Source organism: Beta vulgaris, chromosome 3 (genome assembly GCF_026745355.1).
Source record: "Beta vulgaris subsp. vulgaris cultivar EL10 chromosome 3, EL10.2, whole genome shotgun sequence".
Taxonomy (NCBI): Eukaryota; Viridiplantae; Streptophyta; class Magnoliopsida; order Caryophyllales; family Amaranthaceae; genus Beta; species Beta vulgaris.
Genome location: NC_079204.1, coordinates 3554339 through 3576154, shown reverse-complemented (window position 1 = coordinate 3576154; position 21816 = coordinate 3554339). Strand labels below are relative to the sequence as shown.

Below are 21816 nucleotides of genomic sequence, written 5' to 3'. Positions count from 1 at the left end.
CCTTTATTTCTCATTACACCTTTTCAAACCTCCCCTCCTATTCCTAAACAAACAATGCATTAAGGTCAATGTAGATCCATTTTTCAAATGTACACACAACAACTAATTTCCTAACCTATTTGATTAAGTTGACATATGCAACCTAACTAGGTAATTAGTAATCCTTTTTAACAACATTATTATGGCCATTATTACAGTAATATAAGTTTAGAACAGAGCAGTCAAATGTAGCTCTAGGTCTTTGATGGCACCTTTTTTTTCCACATCTCCTTGTCTTTTAACCAAACAACCCCTTCCTTATCTCTCACTCTCTCACCTCTCCTTCTCTCTCTCTCTCAAATAATTATGCTCATGATTATGTTCTCTGTTTCACTCCACTAACCCCCATAAAATCACAAACTTTCTTGTTTTCTGAATCATACAGACATTATCAAAAAAAATTCATCATAAAAAAAAAAAACTCTGAATTTCACAATAAGAGATAAAGTGGGAAGCTTGAATTTTGAGGGGAATGTTGTTTGGCTCGAAGACTGCTTAAAGTTACAATCTTTCTTCAAATTTTTCATCAAAATTTCTAGAAAATTAAATTTTGTCTTCGGACCAGGCTTCATTCCCCTCAATTTCAGCTTCCAAATCATTCAGATCATCAGACGAATCTACAAATTGGGGTCCTAATTCTTCGATTCGATATGGGTATGATCTAATTTTCTCATTCAATTCATTAACACAATTATTTTGATGATTTTTTTTTATTTAATTTTGGATTATATAGGTGATTAAGGGTTTTGATCTTTGTAGTAGAGTGCAGATTGGTGTAATCATGAAAAGGGTTTTTTTTTTTGGTGGGGAGTTGGCAGAGTAGGTATGTTTTTGAAGATGAGATTTCATCATTGCTGTTTCTTATTATTCCATATAAAATTTTATTTTAATTTTTTCTTGGATTTTATTTTTGTGAATTTCAACGCTAGTTATCATGTCTTGTTATGTTTTTATGTCAGTCATTTGACTGTTAGTTTATAATCCCTAGTTTTCATCATTGAAGTGATTTTTCTCATCATGACACACTTTGAAGGTTCTAAAAAATCCCATCTATCACTTATTCTAGGGTTTATACTACTATCATCATTCATCATCTTATTCATCTTCTTTTTTTTCTTCAATTTCTTTTGCTCTAATATAATCTTATATGCTTGTATTAATCATTAAACGCGTCGTATAAATCCTATAAATCGGATTTATACTGGGGTTGTTGTTGTTGCTGACTTTTTTTTCGCGTAATTAGATTTATATACATGTGTTTCTTCAAGATTATATCATGAAATATGGTTAACATTTCAGATCAAAGTTATCAGCTAACTTTAATGGGTACTAAATTCATTATTTACAAATCTCAAGCACAAGCTACATGTGATTTTATTTAATGTTGGTAGGTGAATATATTACATAAATGGAGTACAAATTATTTTATTCAATGTGGTGCATAATTTTTCAATGAAGATTTTGCAGGCAATAAAATGTTACTGGAAAGTGTCAATGGAAGATATGGGTATAATTTCTGGGAAGAGGTATTTTTTTTATGGATCTTTTTAATAGCCCTAGCTTTATGATATGAACAATAAAAATGGTCCCTTTTTTTTTTGTTTTTCTATCTTCTGTTACTTAGATTCTTTCTTTAGAATAATTTCTTTGCTGAAATATCTCCCAAGAATTAGATGCATATTCGACACTTTGAAAAGTACGTTTTGAAGTTTGTGAAAAATTTGTCAATTTGTTAGTATGAAGTTACAGCATCTCTACTTACAATTACAGCCAATGTTTGCTGAATCTTTTTATGTTTTACCCCTTTTTCGCTTGCTTTTTCTTGTCTGTTATAGAAAGTGAAAAAATGCAAAAAAAGGAAATGTATTACTACATTTTACTATAGTTGTTTTTGCTGAATTATTCATTTTTGGATCTAAAATAGCATTTCCAAGATGACAAATTGCAAGCTTACTAGTAGCTAGGGTTCTTGTAATTAGAATAAAGCATAGGTTATAAGGGTCTGTTCTCCCCAACTTATTTTCAGTTCAACTCAGTTCAGTTCAATTCAGTTTAGTTTAGTTTAGTTCAGTTCAGCTCTAGACAATACTTTTACTCTCACATATCACTATTCATTTCAGTTCAATTCAGTTCAGCTGTTTTATGCCGAAGAGAACAGGCCCTAAGAGTGAGACTAAGGCCCTGTTCTTTTGGACTTATTTTAGTTCAGTTTAATTCAGTTTTTCTTTGCAATTCAGTTCAGTTCAGTTTCTTTCAGACCAACATAATGAGGCCTAAATCTCTAAATTTTTTGTCTATGTACTTCTAACGAGTGGGAACAATGACCAAGATGCTCATATGAGGTGAATCGATTGACTCATTGATTAACGGAATGTGCATTGTTTCTCCAATGTTATGTAACTAATTGTTAAGGCAAAAATATCATTGCTAAGCTATTAATAATGATGCAATTTTCAGCTATATGAAGTCTTAAGGGTTGACTCCGAGTGTATAAGCATGAGGTGAATTTGTTGTATTCGGGACTTGTTTATAGCTATATTAAACAGTGGATGACATGAGAAACGCCTTCGATATATTGAGTATGATATACAATTAATTATCGAGCTAAGAAATGTCCAAAGTCATTGCATTTAATATGAGACTAGAGTTTGATTTGATCAAATGAAATTATTGAAAGAATTGGTGTAGATCTTTAGCCTTACTTTTTGCAGATGACTTTGGTGGATAAGTGTTCTTGAAGATCCATGGGTCTCAAGTTTCAAGCCTTACTGTAAGCTCTCCCTGATTTTTTTTGTGCATAAATGCTAACCATTGTGTAGATAATCTATTGAATGTGCAAGGAAAATATAGCACCTTCTATAGTTACTAATATATTATCCACTTGCCATGCCTCACAATTTTGGCATTAACCATTTTAAAGATCCAATTTATTTCTTTTATTTGCAATTCTATATTGTGGTTAGCAGTAAACGTAAAATTTTATTACTTATATATATGATAATATATATCTTGTAAAGTTTGGAAACTTTAGAAAACACCTTTTTTTTTTGGAAAAATTCAAAATTACAAATAAATATGATCAATATATGCACTATTTGCATGAGCTCATGTACTTTCGGTCTTCCGCCACTCCAAAATGAATGGAACACTTGCATTTTTAGAGTATTTCCATCACTTTTTAAATAAAAATATGGCCATATCTATACTAATATATTAGAAGACGTTCCTAATCAAAGAACGATGACATGTGGCGCTAGAGTGTTTTATGCCATGTTATCCACATACACTAAATAGAAAATGCATTAGGTAAGATTCAATTCCATGATCACAAACATATATACTAATGTCTTAACCACTAAACCTTGGGGCATGTTCTCCCCAGCTTATTTTCCGTTAAGTTCAATTTAGTACAGCTCTGGACAATATTTTTACTTTCACATATCAGTATTCATTTCAGTTCAGTTCAATTCAATTCACTTCAGCTGTTTTACGCCGAAGAGAACAGGCCCCAAGTGATATTTAATGTCATTAGTTCAAAGTAAAATATTAATAAATAAATAATATAATTACTCTAGACATAGCTCGGACCTAAAACCTGGTTGTAATGTTAATTGAGCATGGGAGATTGTAAGAACTCAAAACATAAAAAAAATATCCCTTGCTACGTCTGCCAATGCCAATCAAAAAGGTTATAGAAACTTGAAATTCCTCTAAATTCAATTTCAAAAACCCCACAATATTGCCTTCACAACCACATGCCTTAACTAGTTTACTGTAGCCACCTACTAGTAGGGTAATTTCATTAAATAGATCAGTGTCCAATAATAGAAGAAATTTGGCTCAGACGAAAATACAAAAAATGACGTAGTCAACATGTACTTAATTTTTTAGGCCCATACAAATTGAGGGCTTTATCTTTAAAATATTGACAAGTCAACTTATATAATACCAAAGTGGCAAATCAAAGCCTCCTATATTGGTTATATATGATACTTCATATATGTAAAATTGTAGATATAAAAACAACATGCTTGGTCATTCTAAGATCACATACAATAAGATACAACTTTTAAACAAGTGAATTTCTTTTTGTTGTTGTAATTTGAGGTGACTAAATGATAGTACTATTGTATTGTACATTTGTACTTCATGAAGTTTGATACTTTATACTTCATGTAAGTATAATAAAATTTCTAAATAATGGGAACACAAAAATCTTACTATTTTTACCTAAAAATACTCATCACTTTGTTTAGACCAAAGGTTATCAAGCTTAATGTACTTCTATATTGTAATAATCGGTTTATATAAGTTTAAACAAAGGCTGTACTATTGGATTGAAAAAAAAACATATGCCTTATCCGATAGTAGTACATATGTATATATCATTTGGAATTGATAGTCATATATTTTTGTTAGATGTATGATTAACAAGGAAATCGGATATACCACTGCAACGTTTTTTTATTAGTTTAATTTCACCTATGATCAATGGTTAACACGAAATAACCAATGAAATACAATAGAGAGAACAATTCACAAAGATGATATTCTAAGGTTGTGAAGAACACTTGAGAGAAAGAGTACAAGATTTTCTCTCAAGAGAAGCAAGTTTGTTTTGTGAAAATACTTAATTATTAATTAAGACGATGTGACAACTCTTAAAGCTTACGAGCTGTTAGAGGTGAAATAAACAAGGTTTGCTAAAGTTATATTTAAAGAGAACTTTTAAATGAAGAGGTAATTCCTAGAAATAAATAAAAAAAAAAAAGTAACTTTTGAGGTAAAGAAAGATTTGCTAATCAAGTGAGTCAAGTTACTCCCTCACAACCTCATGGTGTGTGGTCCAATTCTCCTAAGGGGTAAAAAGAGGCTTGGCTGCTACAGGCCTAGGTTGTACTGCTGCACCTTGAGATGAACTGATGAAGCGGCCGACTTGATCTGTAGTTGTACCCAAAAAGAATAAATATATATAAAGAGATTATAATCAACTTTATTCACCAAACTCTACCTGTTCAAAAACAACTATATTGATGTTTACGACAAATTTCACATAAAGATCAATTTGCTTGGAGAGTGGGTTAACAATTAAGTTGTAATATTTGGTAATATAAATGAGCGAAATATAGTGTATAAATAAAGAAATAACACACGGCAATTTTACGTGAAAACCCTCTAAATGGGGAGAAAACCACAGGAAAATCGGTGAAGACGAGCAACTTAGATTTTAGAGAAAAAGAGATAGCAAATTAAGAATATAAAAGAAAAATAACGAAGAGAGTGAGGCGAAATATAGGTTTTAGGGGCATGAGTTAGTGGGAGAAACTTTATATGTTTTGCATGGTTTACAATAGGAGTATTTATAGTTGGAAGAATGGCGGTTTAAACAAAATCTGTCAAATGTGGTGCAACTTGTTAGTTCCTACCTTTTAGGAATATCCCTTGATCTTCTCAACAGTTTGACAACCGCTTTGACTAGTGACTTAGGGCCTGTTCTCCCCAACTTATTTTCAGTTCATTTCAGTTCAATTCAGTCAGTTCAATCCAGTTCAGTTCAGATCAGTTCAGTTCAGTTCAACTCTTGACAATACTTTTACTCTCACATATCACTATTCAGTTCAGTTCAGTTCAGTTCAATTAAGTTCAATTCAGTTCAGATCAGATCAGTTCAGATCAGATCAGTTTAGTTCAGCTGTTTTATGCCGAAGAGAACAGGCCCTTACTGTTTATTGATCTTCCTCCACTTACCATTATTTTAGGAACTACCTACCAGCATGGTAAGAGCTACCACAACAACTTGCCACATTGACAACATGCTTGATGCTTCCATCTTCAAACCAGTCGGTTGCTGTCACCTGTACACATATGCTACCACTATATTGCTGTTACGTGGGCTGAAATTTTACCCCATAACAATCGACAATTAAATTCTAACACTATACTATAACAGATGCAATAAAGCAACAAAAAATTAAAAAACAACCGACACAAGAATTAACATGGTTCACTAACAATGTGTTCGCGAGATTCCATGCTTGATTAATCCTAGCGTCAGATATTCAGATAATTAATTCAAGATATAGTTCAACACACTATACCATTAGACATTAGTAGAATACAATTTAAGCCATATTCTTTTGGATTTATTTTCAGTTCTGTTTTTCGCATTTCAGTTCAGACACTCTTTTATGTTTAATTTTTTCTGAGTTTTAGTTCAATTCAATTTCTCCCAATTCAGTTAAGTTTCTCCGAGTTCAATTTACTTCAATTCAGTTCAAATCAATTTGTTTCAGTTCCAAAGAACGGGCCCTTAGCCCCTTACTAGTGACTACCAAAGACAATCATGTGTAACTATTTGACCTTGTAATGTGTTTGAGTTCAAGTTTTGTTCATATTTACATTGTTGATTGTAGGCTATCAAAAGAATTCAAGGATCAAGTGTGGCCGTACTATGAGTATATGAAAGAGACGAAAAAAAATACTGTAGTATAGCAGTAAACTTTAGAGAAGAGGACAAGAAGCGCAAACATCGGGTGTTGGCTGGCATTTCACAGTAGCAGAGAGGACGCCTTTTTTAAGCTTTACCTTTTAAAAAATGTCAGATTCTTGCCGATTTTGCATTTTCACCTCTACTTTCATCTGCATATCAGCATATCCATTTCTCAAGAATTACAATTGTTTGGGATAAATTTGGCAAATTCTTTAGAGTGATTTGGTTGAAATCTTATAAACTCAATTGACTGTAAATTATATCCTTAAATTGACAAAAATTGGGTTCGTTATCTTGTAATAATTTCAACTATAAATTATTTCATAATAATCTCAACTATTGTCTTCTGAAACTAATTCAGTGAGCTGAAAAAAACTCATTTAAAAGGTTACATATAATGTGTCAAATTCTAGTTGGCTAGATAAAGGAAGGTGACACGGGAGAGGAGCGAGAAATGTGAAAAAACAAACAAAAAAAAACTAATTAATATTCCATCTGTCCTATAATATACTCCCTCCGTTTCCTAAAGATCTTCCCACTTACTGTTCCTACAGATACCAAGGAAAATCAAGTTGTGAAGAAGGAGTTAAGATAAATAAACAAATAAAAAGGGGTTAAAGTAGGAGAGAGAAAGGGAGTAAAATTGAATTAATAATGTCATGGTGGACCATATGATAGTGACATGAGAGGGTAAATAGGGAAATTTATTTTGCCAAATAAGGAATAAAGCAAAAGAAGGAAGATCTTTTGGAAACACCCTTAAACGGAAAGAGGGAAGATCTTTAGGAAACGGAGGGAGTAGTGCTTGTTTCTTCTTTACACGTTCTTCAAGACGTAACTTTTATCTTTAATATTTTCAATCGCGTATGAATAAAAAATATAAAAAGTTGATATTATGATCAAAGTACATGTTGAGACGAATCTAACAAGATCACACATGATTAGGTTTTTTTTTTGTATATAATAATGAGAATATTTGGTCAAAAATTTTAAAATTTGACCCACCAAAAATGAAGTAAGCACTACATTATGAGACGGAGATCATTGCAAAAAGTAACCCCATAGTTGTGACTTGTGATTATTCTAAAATAATCTATAATTGAGATTAATATGAAAGACAACCCATAATTTGCATAATTCTTGTGAATATTTCCTTTATAATTTCAAACATATATCTATAAGTTTCTTATCCCCTATATGGGCTATGGCTATATCCCTTGAATCACATACCATCTTCACCATATTGAGAATAGGTGGCATCTCCTTTGAGTAATAAGAGCTTTACATCAACGCTTTGAATAAACCAAAATATAATTCAAAAAAACAGTTGATATAGCTAGTCTTCACTCAAATTCTCCGCGGTAACTATTACACCATAATTTATGATGTAACGATCCACAATACAACGCTTCTTTTGTAAATAGAAATCAAATAACGTGAAATAAATGACTGAATGACATAAGATTCATACCATTATGTATATAATCCATGTCATACCATTATTGTTGGAATCTATGCCATATACATGTCGTTATACACAATACGCTATAGTGTAAGTTGTTATACCCAAGATGTACGCTCTCGCATACCTATTAGTATTACTCTTTGAGGTTCTCATTCTCATAGTACGTTTCAAAAATTTGAACCCAACATAGCCAAGGAGGGTTAATACGGAGGTGGAGCTAACCAAGATGAGCCCAACGTACGTCCATCAAATGCTCGAGTAATTATAACAACAATGGGAGTATAAGAATTAAAGCATGTGTCACAGAAATATCATTTGTAAATTGTAATATACATCAATGACATGGTAGTTGTTTAAGAACTCTTCAACCCATCAAATATTGAAATAATATTTCAGCTCAAGCAAAGACTATGTGACTAAGTTTATTCCTTGCACGACACAAGTTCAGCAACTAACAAGGAACGACTGCTAGGAAATCAATTTTGACATAATATTGTTGGAACAATCAATTTGTTTCAATATAATGATAATAAGTCACAGTTCCTCGATCCCAAAAAGAAAAAGTAACAACTCCTAACAAGTAGATACATCTAACAAATTTTTTGTAGATGATAAATCGTGTTTAATTTATGTATATATATAACCAATAACAAATGCGTTGTTCCTCCTTTATTTTACTACTTTACAAACACAAACAATATAAATACTATTTGTTTACCCACGAACACTATCTGTTACACGAATTCTTTTGTTAAATATATACTCATAAAAATATAGTCTAAAGAGAAAGAAGTAAAGAACCATCAAACAAGTAAGATAAATTGGTTATGTCATAATTATGAGAAAGATATATGCACGCATGGTTTTCCGGAATCTTTCCTTCAATTTTTTCACGGACCGTATTTATTTTGGGGTACCACCTTATATATATTATTCTTATAGCTTTGAGCCTTCTTCTATATACTCTCTTTGAGTATCAGTGTGTCACCCTATAGATCTTTTTAGTTGTTATCTTTTTGCCTTTGCTAGACTATTTTTCCACAGTTCCACCTACAAAATTTAACTTGTATGCTACTGAAAGGTTTGGGAAGGATAGTCACTTCAATAGAACAGAAGTAGATTTTTCATGGTGATAAAAACACGACCGATAAGAGTTGGCTTAAGTACGTAAGCAACTAGATATCGTTTAAGGAAGGTCTTGGATTCCAGCGTCACTCATTGTATGAAGAAATTTTTGTTGGGGGATTCATCCATCGAAAACAAGTGTGCAACACGAGTGGATCTGGATATAATCGGAGCTGAGTTCTGGTGAATCGGGTATAAAGTGTAATGTGAGTATATAATTAAGAACTTGCATATACATAAAAATTGTACACGTAGAATATGCGATCCTTGGACCACCTTGAATGAGTATGGCTAAACAAGCATGGATATATGAGTATCTTATAAAAAATATTACAATTTATGTATATAATAAGACTTCTCTTGCTGTCAAAGCAATATGACAAACTTCGTGGGAGGCAGGTGCTCAATTCTGTGCAGGGGAAATATTCTACTAGCTAGGCAAAGGTGGAGTACAGAATGTTGTGCCTTGGATCTGTCCATCCTATCTTGGTATAATATTTTTAAGTAGCGCAATACTTGTTGTTAGGTGAGGAACTAATCAAGATTAGCAATAGCTAGCAACATTTATCATTATTTTTTTTCGATCCATATAAGTCACGAAGGCAGTACAAAGTATAAAGTAGTAAAGGGGGGATTCAAACTTGTAATCTATCGTTCACAACATTAATCTTAACCACTAGGTCAAGACATCGTTGGTAGCAACATCAACCATTATAGCAACGATGACTTGATGTATAGTTGTATTGCTATTGACCATATTACATGATAACATTTATGTATGGCTATGTCATCAATTTGTGAACTGGAACTTTTTAGAGATATAAGTCGGTTTCATTGTCGAGTAGTTAGGGTATTATTTTAACTCATATGACTTATCTATAATTATCAAAATTATTTTGAATTTAATAGTTGAAAATGAAATTTATTATGACCTATCCAAACTTAATTATTTTGACTTATATGTACGAATTTGTTCCTTTTGTTTAAATGATTTATAAAAGTTGAATAGCTATATTGCATCCTCATCAAGGTGTGTTTCAAAGCAATTCGAGTAAATTTGATAGTTTTAGTTCAAAACTCTATTAGAAACTGAAATGTGTTGTTTGGTAAAATGTTTTGAAAAAGCTTCAACATAATATAATTCTTAGCTTTTGAAGAATAGCTATTCTACTTTTAGAATAGCTTTAAAGGTAAAAATATATATGATTCATTTCTTAATCAAACAACTAGTTATACCAACCATTTAACATCTACTAACATCATACTACGTAATCCCCTCAAAAAAAAAAAAAAAAAAACATCATACTACGTAACTGTGTATGTCATCTAACTTAGTAGGTAAAGTCTTGTACGGATAATACCCAAAACTGCCTAGGACCAAATCCCGTCTAAATCACTTCACTCGATCAGCTCATTTTACACCAAAAAAAACATACTACCACGTAACTACTATACGTACAATAGCCAGTGACGACAACTACTACTATGATGGTTGAACATGTTCTTACTATGATCATACAGTAGTATTTTTTTTGTTTTAATCTAAGGACAATAATGTTGATATATAAAACTTGACTTTGTGTTTCAAAATTGTACCATACTTCAGTGATACAACTATCATGCTATGGAGCTTGAATTGGCGTCTTATAGTGAGATGTTAAAATAGCATCTCACGAAATTTTTCGTACCAAAATAGAGTCATTTGATACCAAAACCAAACTAACTCTATTTTGGTACCAATGTTACATTTTGGTACCGAAGTTAATTACATTTTAGGATCGAGGTTACATTTTGGTACTAAATGACTCTATTTTGTTACCACTTTGACTTAACTTTGATACCAAAAATTTATAAAATGTCATTTTGATATCTCACTATGAGTTACCAACACTTTCTCCATATGATGCATTCTTAACCTCAGAAACGAAATGTAGCTGCCAGTTTAGACCGCATAGGCCATAGTTTGAGTTGATTCACTCTCGCTAGCCTACCAGACTCCGATCTATAGCCTATGTATACTAAAATAAATATATATGACTAAGATATTTTTGGGATTGATTCAAAGTAATGAACTAAAACTAAATACATTTGAAATGGATCTTATTCTGAGTTCTGTAATAATTATAAACTGTATTTACTGCATATTAGGTATTTAGGTATAATATTACCAGAAGTATTACATATTTCTGGTAATATTAGGTAAAACTAAATACATTTGAAATAATGGATCATATTTCTGCATATTGTTAACATGTGAAAATTGAAAATGCACGTAATTAATAACTAGCTTACCTTGAGAAAATATTATTGATTGTCATGCAAGGAATATTTAGTCTTTATGTACACTCAGCAAATTGTTTCATCTTTTCAGAAAAGTAAAATTTCAACATAAAGGTCAAGAAACAGTAAAGTCTTTTGTAAAAAAAAGGAGAAAAGAAACCGGCACTTGCTTAGTAGTGCTTTTGTTTTTCTTGACATAATTGAAATATTATGCTTGTAAGTTGTAATTGTGTTATTGATGCTATTGTACGTGATTGAATTTTAATGGCTTTAGGGCCTATTATCTTCGGCATAAAACAGCTGAACTCAACTGAACTGAATTGATTGGAGCTGAACTGATTAGAGCTGAGCTGAGCTGAACTGAATTAAATTAAATTGAATTAAATTGAATGTAATATATATATAAATTAATATTTAAACAATAATAATGAATATTAAATAATAATTATAATGATAAGTAATAATAATGAATAATAATAATAATAGTATTTTGGATATTTCTAAATGATAGTTATAAATATATAATATTAATAATCATAAATTAATAATAATAATAATTAATGATAATAATGATAATTAATAATAATTATTTTATATTATTTGTATTAATATATTAATACTTGATGATGATATATAATAACAATAATATTTAAGAAGTAAATTAATATTACTATTTTAATAATTAGATATAATAATGTAATAATATTTAGTAATAAAAATAATGATTGGGTTGGACCGCGAAAATTACATCATAAACCGTCTTGACGCGATTTGATTGGTTTATAGGCTAAAAAACGTGGGTTTATTTGTTCTTTGACCTAAACCATGTTCCTCCTAATAATAATAGTAATAATAATGAGTAAAGCTATAATAAACAAAATAATATATTGAAACAACAACAATAATAATAATAATACTTAATAGTAATGATATAAAAACAAAAAATAATAATAGTAATAATGAGAGTAATTAGTAAAATAAATTATACCAATATAATAATAATATTTAACAAAATGGTTATAAAAGAATGGAGATGAACTGAACTGATTGGAGCTGAACTGAACTGAACTGAAAATAAATTGGGAAGAACAGACCCTTAGTACTTGATTAGATCCTTAATTTGAGGCTCACTATCAAAGATCAGGCAACACATGTGCAAAAATAATGACAACCTACTCAACACATAATCGTTCATAAGTTAAGGTGCATTATATATCGAATCAAATCTTTCACTAAATTTTCATTCATATGAATCTAATATATATTGACTTAACTATTAGCCTTGAACTAAACTTATATGAATTTATTTCTTTATATATAAAATTTGTGTGAGTGTATTAGTCTAAACTTAGGCATGTTCTCTTCGACATAAAACAACTGAACTGAATTGAACTGAATTGAATAGTGATATGTGAGAGTAAAAGTATTGTCCAGAGCTGAATTGAACTGAACTGAATATAAGATGGGGAGAACAAGCCCTTATAGTAGTAAATAACTAACTGCGACTATAATTAGGATAGACTTTATGGCTTTAATAATTGATTAACTTATATTTGAGCTTACTAATTAATAATATACATGAATATTTAGCTAAGATGGCGGGAATATTTTACTTTACAACTTATTGTCCATATGTTTGAATCTTTAATTTCTATACGTGGCAAATTGGTACATATATATTTTATTAGCGATGTTTTAAAATATATTAATATAGATATGTAAAAACAATGTTATTATTTAACATGTAATAGGATTTGTCTCAATTACTATTTTCAGAAATACTAACTTTTATCTATATAACTTTTATTAGATGAATGATAAAGATTTTGCTATAACGAAAGTTGGCCGAAGTCGCGGCTTCCACTAGCCCCGTAATGTTTCGCACTAGTACTTGAAAACCCTAATCAGTAACCAAATTATTCAGTAACACCTAATAATGTACATTTGGGCATTGGACCAACACATCTACTCCATTATAGAAGCACAAATAGCTGCCGACGCACCAAAACCATTGTTTTTGACCAACAATTCATATGATCGGAATATGAAAGCAATCCTCATTCCGTGCATTTGAAGCAAAACACCAACCCCCATTTTTTTATAATTTAATTTATGTTGCATTGGATTACTTTGTGCAAACTTTAATCAGCAATCCCACAATCTTTAAATTTTCATAATTACATTATGCTTCTTTTGAGAAAACCCCAAATAATCTTAAATGATTGAAGAGATTAGTCATTATATAAAATTCATATTACAACAATAACAATGTCAATGATCTTAATCTAATTAAAATGTGGTCAACTACATGAATCAAGACTTACTTTTGGCATAGGTCGTTTTACATGTATATAGATGCTTTGCCTCCATCATCTTCTATCAAGTACTCCCTCCGTTTCCTAAAGATTTTTCCTCTTTCCGTTTAAGGGTATTTCCAAAAGATCTTCCCTCTTTTGCTTTATTCCTTATTTGGCAAAACAAATTTCCCTATTTACCCTCTCATGTCACTATCATATGGTCCACCATTACATTATTAATTCAATTTTGCTCCCTTTCTCTCTCCTACTTTAACCCCTTTTTATTTGTTTATTTATCTTAACCCCTTTCTCTCTCCTACTTTATTCACACCATGCCCCACACAACTTGATTTTCCTTGGTATTTGTAGGAACAGTAAGTGGGAAGATCTTTAGGAAATGGATGGAGTATTATACTACGCTTCCGCAAAACTAGTTTTTTTTTTCTTATGTTCTATCCAAGGTGGGATCTTGTTAGATTCGTCTCGTTGCATACTATCAAATTATAACTTTTTTATATACGTGTGCACAACTAAAAATATTAATGATTAAAGAAGCGTGTTATGTTACATGAAAAAGCAAACATTTCATTTAAATCAGAACGGAGAAAGTATTTCTTCCGCGCTAAAATAAATGATACAATTACTATTTTAGGTCGTTTCAAAATAAATGAAACGTTATATTAATTGATACTCACTTTTCTCTATCTCTCTTTCATCACATGTGTCCCTCTTTTCTTTCCCTCTGTGTCTCTCCTTTCATAAATCCCTGTGTTAAGGTCCTACCATTTCATTTAAATCAAAACAGAAAAAGTAGTATTTTTCACGACAAATCTAATGAGACAATTTTATTAATCATATTATAAAAGATATTTATTATCAAAACAAATTCTCATAAAGCGTAAGTGTCTTATATTTTAATACGGGTGTTTATTCTTTTAACCGTTTACTTTATTCCTTCATTTGTAGTATATCCATAAGCTAGTGGTAATACAAGTATACAACCCAAAGATCCAACTCTCCCACCACTCAGCTAACAAATCAACGCCAAAGTATTATACATATCTAATCTCTCAAATTCAATCCTTTCCAATTTTTAAAACACATAATCATAAATAATCCACCATATTCCAAAACTAGTAAACCCCAATTAAAATTACCAATTCTTCTTCTTCTTCTCTACTTAACAATCTAATCTTAACAATTCTCTCCCGAAATTCAAGCTTTTCTCTCTTCAACATCCCCAACAAAAAAAAAAACTTTTTTTTTTCTTTCTCTCCAATTTTTTTTCCTCCCCATTTTTTTTCTCTCTCTAAAAAAACACCCAAATTTCCACAAAAAAAATCAATCTTTTTTTTCTTCTTCTTGTCAAAACTCTACAAAATCTGTAAAATCCCCTGTTTTTGATTACCCCCCTGTTTTTCTTGGGAAGAAAACAGGGGTAAGGTGGGGTTTTTAACCCACCTTCTCTTTCTCTCTCCTCCCAACCAAAAATAAAAATCCACCCTTCATGAGAAACAAAAAATTGATCATAAAAAAATCCCAATCTTTCAATGAAATCTACCACAACCACTACATTTGATGTTTCCGCCGTCGTCGCCGCCGTCTCTTCTCCTTCATTATTCTCTCCCTCTCCTACGCCGGCGTTTTTTCCGGCGAGAAAATTAAGTCATTTGACATTTCCAAGTGTTCCTGTAATAGATACTTCCTTTGATTTAATCACCATTGCTTTAATCCTCTGTTTTTTCTTTCTCTCTCTTCTTTCTCTCTCTTTTATTCTACACCTTAGGATTAAATCCCGCCATTTTTTAAAGCTTCAAAACTTCTCTCTTCACTGGACCCCACGTTTTCTGTTGGTAGTTATGCTTTTTCTTTGGTCTATTAACGAACTTTTTCGTTTACCTATTTTTAGAAAGAGTTTTATTTTTCCATTTTTACCCTCACTTTCTCTTTCTCACCAAACCCAATTTTGTAAATTCCATCTTATTTTATCATTCGGGTTATATGAACCCGGATTCTTGGTGGTTCTTTTGTTTTTGGTTAATATTTCTACCAAAAAACGGAGCCCCGGTAACTTGTGGGCTATCGGGTTTGTTGCAATTACGTGTTTACCCTTGGTGGTGGCGCTATATTTAGCTGTTTATGTTTTACCCGGACGGTTATATTTACCGCCTGTTTTTTACCGTAGCTCGGTGTTGTTAAAGGATGAAAATTACGGGTCTCATATTGTGTATTGCACATACCCTTTATTGGCTATTGTGATTTTTGGTGCTTTTGGTGTGGTGTACATACTTGTGTTTTTGGCAAATTGTTGGAAAATCGTTGCGATTGTTATCAACAAGCGCCTTAAATCGCGTGTTAATGTGCTTGTTGGGACGGTTGTGGTGTGCCTCGGGGCTCAAATATTGATGTTGACAATAACTGCGTTTTGGGTCCCAGATGATGTTTTGTATTACGTTTTTGTCCTTGTGAATTTTGCGAGTTTTCTAACATGTGGAGCTGTAGCTGAGGGTATTTTGGTGATTATGCCGACTACCGACTCGCTTAAAGAAGCGAGTGATATAAGAGAAGAAGGGATCGATGATTTAGACGAATGTGTTTGAAAGGGTAAATTGGATATTTTAATTGGTTATAATTGAGGGCATTTTCGTCTATTTGTGAACAAGATGGAAACGGCCACGCGCGCAGCACGGAGATAATTATAGATTTGAAAGTGAGAGTAATGGTGAAACATGCATAAAGTTTGAGGATTGATGATTATGAGAAATAATGTTGTGTGATGTTTTGATGATCCTACATTATAATGATCTTCTCTTCATCCTTTGAAATCACTTGTAAGACTTTGCTTGAATTTTTACTTCCAATTTTCTATTGTGTTAAATTTTAGTTTATCCTTTATCAGTATATGTTTGTGTATAAATGCTTTTAGCACTAATCGGAATAGGCACAAGTCAGAGAGAAAATTTTGTCATCCAAAGAAGCATAAATGTAAATATTTGTATGCTTCAACTAACATAACAAATGAATGTTCTTTTAGATTTATCGATTTGTACACTTTTTTTTACTTAATTGTTTTTTTCTAGCTTTAGTACAAGCGATTTGTTAAAAGAGTTAGTATGTATATGTATTTGTAGGGTTACTTATCTTGATGTGAGGAAAGAAGTCTAAATCTTACAATTGGATACATTATCAAGCATGGCTCAATGATGATGATCACCAAGTATGGTGCTTCAAAATACAAGGTTCTCCTGGTTCGGTACTTGGACTCTAGGAAGATAGCTGACAATACAATCTAACATACTTTGGATGTCATTCGTGAGGCAGCCTCGACGCTACATTGGTGCCATCTAATGAAAGTCAACAGGAATCAAGTCCAACAGGCTCATACTATAGCTAATAGTTGTCGTATGCATAGATTACATTTAGATTAATTGTTCAGTACGTTGCTTTGATGTAAAAAAAAAATAAAAAATACAAGGTTCATGAAATGAACATCTAATTATTGAATTACGGTGGAAAATGATATATCCATGGCCGCAAAGAAAACATTATTTGTTTAAAACTTATTAATTGAGATTTATCAATAATCTTAGTTCTTACCCATTGGAAATGTTCAATCCCATTAGCCCAAGAGATACCACAGACTACAGCATGACATGCGCTCTAATACACAGATATATTGAATGTTTCAATGTCCTATACATGATGAGCTATATTTTGTAATTGTAAGACTATCATACTTCTTACAGGAACTTGTCACCACTATGACAAGTTATACTAATTAGCTACCTTTTGGGCGGTGGTAAGCTCCTTTTCTCCCTTTATTATTAGTTTTTTATGTTAATGTTTCTAATAAACTTAAGTCTCTTTCTAATGGAGAGTTTTTCTACCCATATAGTAGGTTTTATCTCTCTCCATGTGAGAGTTTGGAGACTTTTTGATTTTGATTTTTTGTGTAATTCAAGAGGTTGACTTGTTGATCGAAATTTGTGCGGGGTTACAACATATGTCAGTATTTCGTTTATCACTTGAACTGAATTCAGTTCTACTTCAAAACTACGAAAGATCGAAATACCCCCTTATAAAAGGCTGCATCAGACAACAATGTGAAAGACGAGGGAAGTGTTACGATCGTGGTTTTGTCATTTTAGAATTGTATTTGTTTCATTTTGATATTTATTTGTTTAGTTTTGACTTCTATTGTAAATGTCGTATGACTTTGAATCAATGAATTAATTTTAATTTTTAAAAAAACTATTAGAACAGGGTTAGATATGCACACATCTTACTCTAGTATATCTTCTTAACAAGTTGCATGGAATGATCACTAGTTCACATGCTATTCTCTCAAAAAGTAAGTAAAAAATGTTCAGATTTTTTTGTTTAAATAAGTCGAATATGGATTGAATTATCATCTTCAACTAGCTACCAGTTATAAATTCAAGATATATGCACACTGTTTATCAATACTAGGTATGCACAAGACCATAAAACTCTAGATCTATTGGCATACTTAGCTTTAGTTTTACTTAAATATAACTACTTGCATACGTACTTTTTACTTCTAAATTAACTTGATTTTATATTCACATAGATCCTTTTAAATTATGAATTTGTCTTGTAAGAGACTGCCTAATAATTTAAAATTAAAATTAGACAATGATAAGCTTAATATTAAAATAAGAATTAGTTCAATAATGACTAGCTTAATTTCTTTCGGTAACTAGTTTAATCCATTTAGTAACTAAGCCTACTTTCATATTAAAATTAGACGGTCTCTTTTAATAATTTTTGTAACTTATATAACTTTTCTAAATCAAAATCTTATATCGACTTTGTAGTCTTAGATGATTTATATGAACTCAACATATATGAACTTATTAGATTTATTATACTAGATGTGAATTGAACCCAAATAATCTTTATTGGCCTTAAACATAACTCATATAATCTCCTTAGCCCTAAGTAAAATTAGCTTGCAACAAGATTTGAACCCATGACCTTTTGCTATTATACATGACATAATTACCATCTCAATCAACTTTTAATCATGTTTTAAGTGTCCAAATTATTATATTTATTTTAAATGTTGAGTTTTCCTTAATAGATTTTAATGAAAATGGAAAGTAAATGCATCTCAAGTTCGGAAAACATGACAACGCACGGGTCGATATACTAGTTTTTCTAATGAAACTTGTTTAAACCTTTTGACTCCAAAAATACTTGTTGAACCATCTTAACCTTGAATTTAACACATCTTTTTTTATTTCTTGAAGAGAACTTAACTTATCTTAAGTTCTTAACCATGAATTATTCTGAAATATATTTTCAAGTCCAAAACCTAGAAAGCCCAAAGTAGTCCAGCCCAAAGATCAATCCAAGCTTAAAAATAAAAGGAGTAACAACCCATCTGTGGAAGCCCAATAATAATAGCTGTCTTCCCTCCTCAAGCTACAACGGCTATATTATTTAAATAAACACAAATGACCAAAAAGCCCTCCGCGCCCCTAAAGCACAAATCTTAAATTCTAAACGTTACTCCCACGAAAGAACCCTATTATAGTCTTTTCACCTGAATTCCAACGTTCAAATATTTGTCAATTCTACAACGGTCATCTCAATTTCAAAAAAAATATAACATCCCTCTTTCTTCCCTTCTTTGATCAACAGACACACTCTCTTTTTATCTCCAACAAAGATCTAAACTAGATTCTCTAAAAAAAAAAAAAACCAGCTACAAATTAAAAAAAAATAAAAAACTTTCCATTAAAATCCATAATTCTAATTTCTCGAATTCCTTCCATTTTAGCAAAAATGAATGATTTGATGACAAAGTCATTCCTGAGCTATGTTGATCTAAAGAAGGCGGCGGCGAAAGATGTCGAAAAAGATTTGGAATTGGGAATGTCAGTAGCTAATTTAGACCCAAAAATGGAAGCATTTTTGGAAGAAGCAGAGAAAGTGAAGGCAGAAATTGGTTCAATTGAAGATACATTGAAAACCTTGGAAGCGTCGAATGAGGAGAGTAAATCATTGCATAAACCAGAAGCTTTGAAGGCGCTTCGAAGCCGAATTAGTGTTGATATTGTAACTGTGCTTAAGAAGGCTAAAGCTATTAAAGCTCGCCTCGAACAGATGGACCGTGCTACTGCTGAAAATCGCCGCCTTTCTGCTGATATGGGTACCCCCATTGATAGGTATGTTCCACAATTTTCTTTAATTTGGGAATAATTCATATTTTATATATGTATATTGGGTGATTTTGGAAAATATTGTAGGTAATAAAGGGTTTGTGATCATTGTTTGAAGAAAATTTTGTGGGTAGTTTTTTTTTTTTGGGGTGAAAGAAGATAAATACTTATATTATCATACTATATAATTCTCCAAACAATAATTATTGATGGAGGGAAAATTTTGTGAGTAGTTTTTATAGATGGAAACTTGTTGAATTTACCTAGCTGTTAGGGTTTTATATGATTTTTGGGCAGTTGTAATATTTCTTTCATGAGCTTAATTTTTTTTTGTTCATTACTGGGTTTGATACAAAATGACTTCTAAATTAACCAAGAGTTTTGAATTTTATAATGGTTGGTTCTGTTTAGGGTTTAACTGAAATTGGACAAGTTTTGCAGAATCTATACTAATATATTAAAAGGCGTGCATAAACAAGAAACTGTGCCACGTGGCACTCTTCCTATAGGAAGGAGTTTTAATTCTTGTAGTTCATGTACAAATAAAAAAATTTAGAAATTGCATAGTATAAGGTTTGATCCCAAAACTTCAAGTACATGTATTAAAGTCTTAATCACTAGACTAAGTTGTATTTAGTGTTATTATTTTAAAATATTATATTAATAAATGAAATTTTTTCTTATCTGGGGTGTAGCCCGGGCCTAATAATAACTAGTTTCAGTTCTAAAATCTGTCAATGATAGAAAATTATGACATGAAATTTTATGCAGTCAAGGGATCACACAATTCACAAATTATCTTTAGTGAATTTCCTAAAATGTTGTCAATTTTTGTAATGACAGAACTAGAACATGTGTGATAAATGGTCTAAGAAAGAAGCTGAAGGAGTTAATGATGGAATTCCAAGCACTAAGGCAAAGGATGATGTCTGAGTACAAGGAAACAGTAGGAAGATGCTACTATACTGTCACAGGAGAGAACCCAGATGACGATGTAATCGAAAAGATCATATCAAATGGTGCAGGAGAAGGTGAAATTTTATCCCATGCTATCCAAGAGCACGGCCGAGGCAAGGTGTTGGAGACAGTGATCGAGATCCAAGGCCGCCACGACGCGGCCAAGGAGATCGAAAGGTCCCTGTTGGAGCTTCACCAAGTGTTCTTAGACATGGCTGTGATGGTTGAGGCTCAAGGGGAGCAAATGGATAACATTGAGCATCATGTTATTAATGCATCAAATTATGTTCAAGATGGTAATAAGAATCTTAAGAAGGCTAAAGATTATCAAAGGGGTAGTAGGAAGTGTATGTGCATTGGGATCATAGCATTATTGGTGATCATACTATTGATTGTCATTCCTATTATTGCTAGCTTAAGTCATTCTTAAGTTTATACTTTGTTTCTTTGTCTGTGTTCTTGGATTATGTGTAATGGATGATGTGTGTAATTAGGGGCTGTTACTCAAAGCTCCCTTAATTCTATTAAGAAATTATTTCATTCATTTGTTACTTGATTCATATACAATTTATATTTTGCTTATATATGAGATCTGACAATACTTACCAAGTGTATCTAAGCCAATGTAACTTGTGTTTAGCAAAGGTATTAATGTTACATTAACAAAAATATGTGTTAGGACTTTCTGAATTCGTGGCCTTTATGGTCCGTTTGGTTGATGGTCATAAATGGTAGTAATAATAATGTTGTAGTGTAATTTTGCAAGAAAATTTCATGTCCACGCCCATGGTAATGAAACTGCATCTTCAAACATGTGGATTTCTTCATGAATTTTCATTCCTACTTAATACCACCTTTCCTTACAATAATGGATGGTAATGAAAATTTAGGAAGAAAATAGATTATTTGGAATGACATGGCATTACCATAGGTAATTGACATTAGAACTATTTACAAATTTATACTAAAATCAGT

The 21816-nt window shown here is 31.5% G+C and overlaps 2 protein-coding genes and 1 long non-coding RNA gene across 6 annotated transcripts; all 3 read left to right on the top strand.

Annotated features, from left to right (window-relative positions):
* Positions 1–6881, top strand: LOC104883351 (uncharacterized). Of its 4 annotated transcripts, none has more exons than XR_007272109.2 (4): positions 1–693; positions 773–1565; positions 2751–2809; positions 6453–6881. It is a non-coding gene; the product is annotated as an uncharacterized LOC104883351 (long non-coding RNA). The 4 variants fall into 4 exon arrangements; XR_007272110.2 differs by having other exon boundaries at positions 7–693; positions 802–1565; XR_007272108.2 differs by having other exon boundaries at positions 7–693; positions 799–1565.
* Positions 6882–14724: 7843 nt separating this feature from the next.
* Positions 14725–17458, top strand: LOC109133696 (uncharacterized). The gene is made up of 2 exons (XM_019247345.3): positions 14725–16527; positions 16828–17458. Exon 1 carries the CDS (start codon positions 15247–15249, stop codon positions 16294–16296), a length of 1050 nt encoding a protein of 349 aa, XP_019102890.2. The 5' UTR covers positions 14725–15246; the 3' UTR covers positions 16297–16527; positions 16828–17458.
* Positions 17459–19083: 1625 nt separating this feature from the next.
* LOC104883350 (syntaxin-related protein KNOLLE) lies at positions 19084–21385 on the top strand. Its single transcript, XM_010667860.4, has 2 exons — positions 19084–19890; positions 20728–21385. Exons 1-2 carry the CDS (start codon positions 19508–19510, stop codon positions 21269–21271), a joined length of 927 nt encoding a protein of 308 aa, XP_010666162.1. The 5' UTR covers positions 19084–19507; the 3' UTR covers positions 21272–21385.
* The last annotated feature ends 431 nt before the right edge of the window (positions 21386–21816 follow it).

Coding starts and splice junctions, on each gene's coding strand:
- LOC109133696 (XM_019247345.3), top strand. CDS start 15,247: ATGAAATCTACCACAACCACTACATTTGATGTTTCCGCCGTCGTCGCC.
- LOC104883350 (XM_010667860.4), top strand. CDS start 19,508: ATGAATGATTTGATGACAAAGTCATTCCTGAGCTATGTTGATCTAAAG. Junction 19,891..20,727: donor ATGGGTACCCCCATTGATAG/GTATGTTCCACA, acceptor TTGTAATGACAG/AACTAGAACATGTGTGATAA.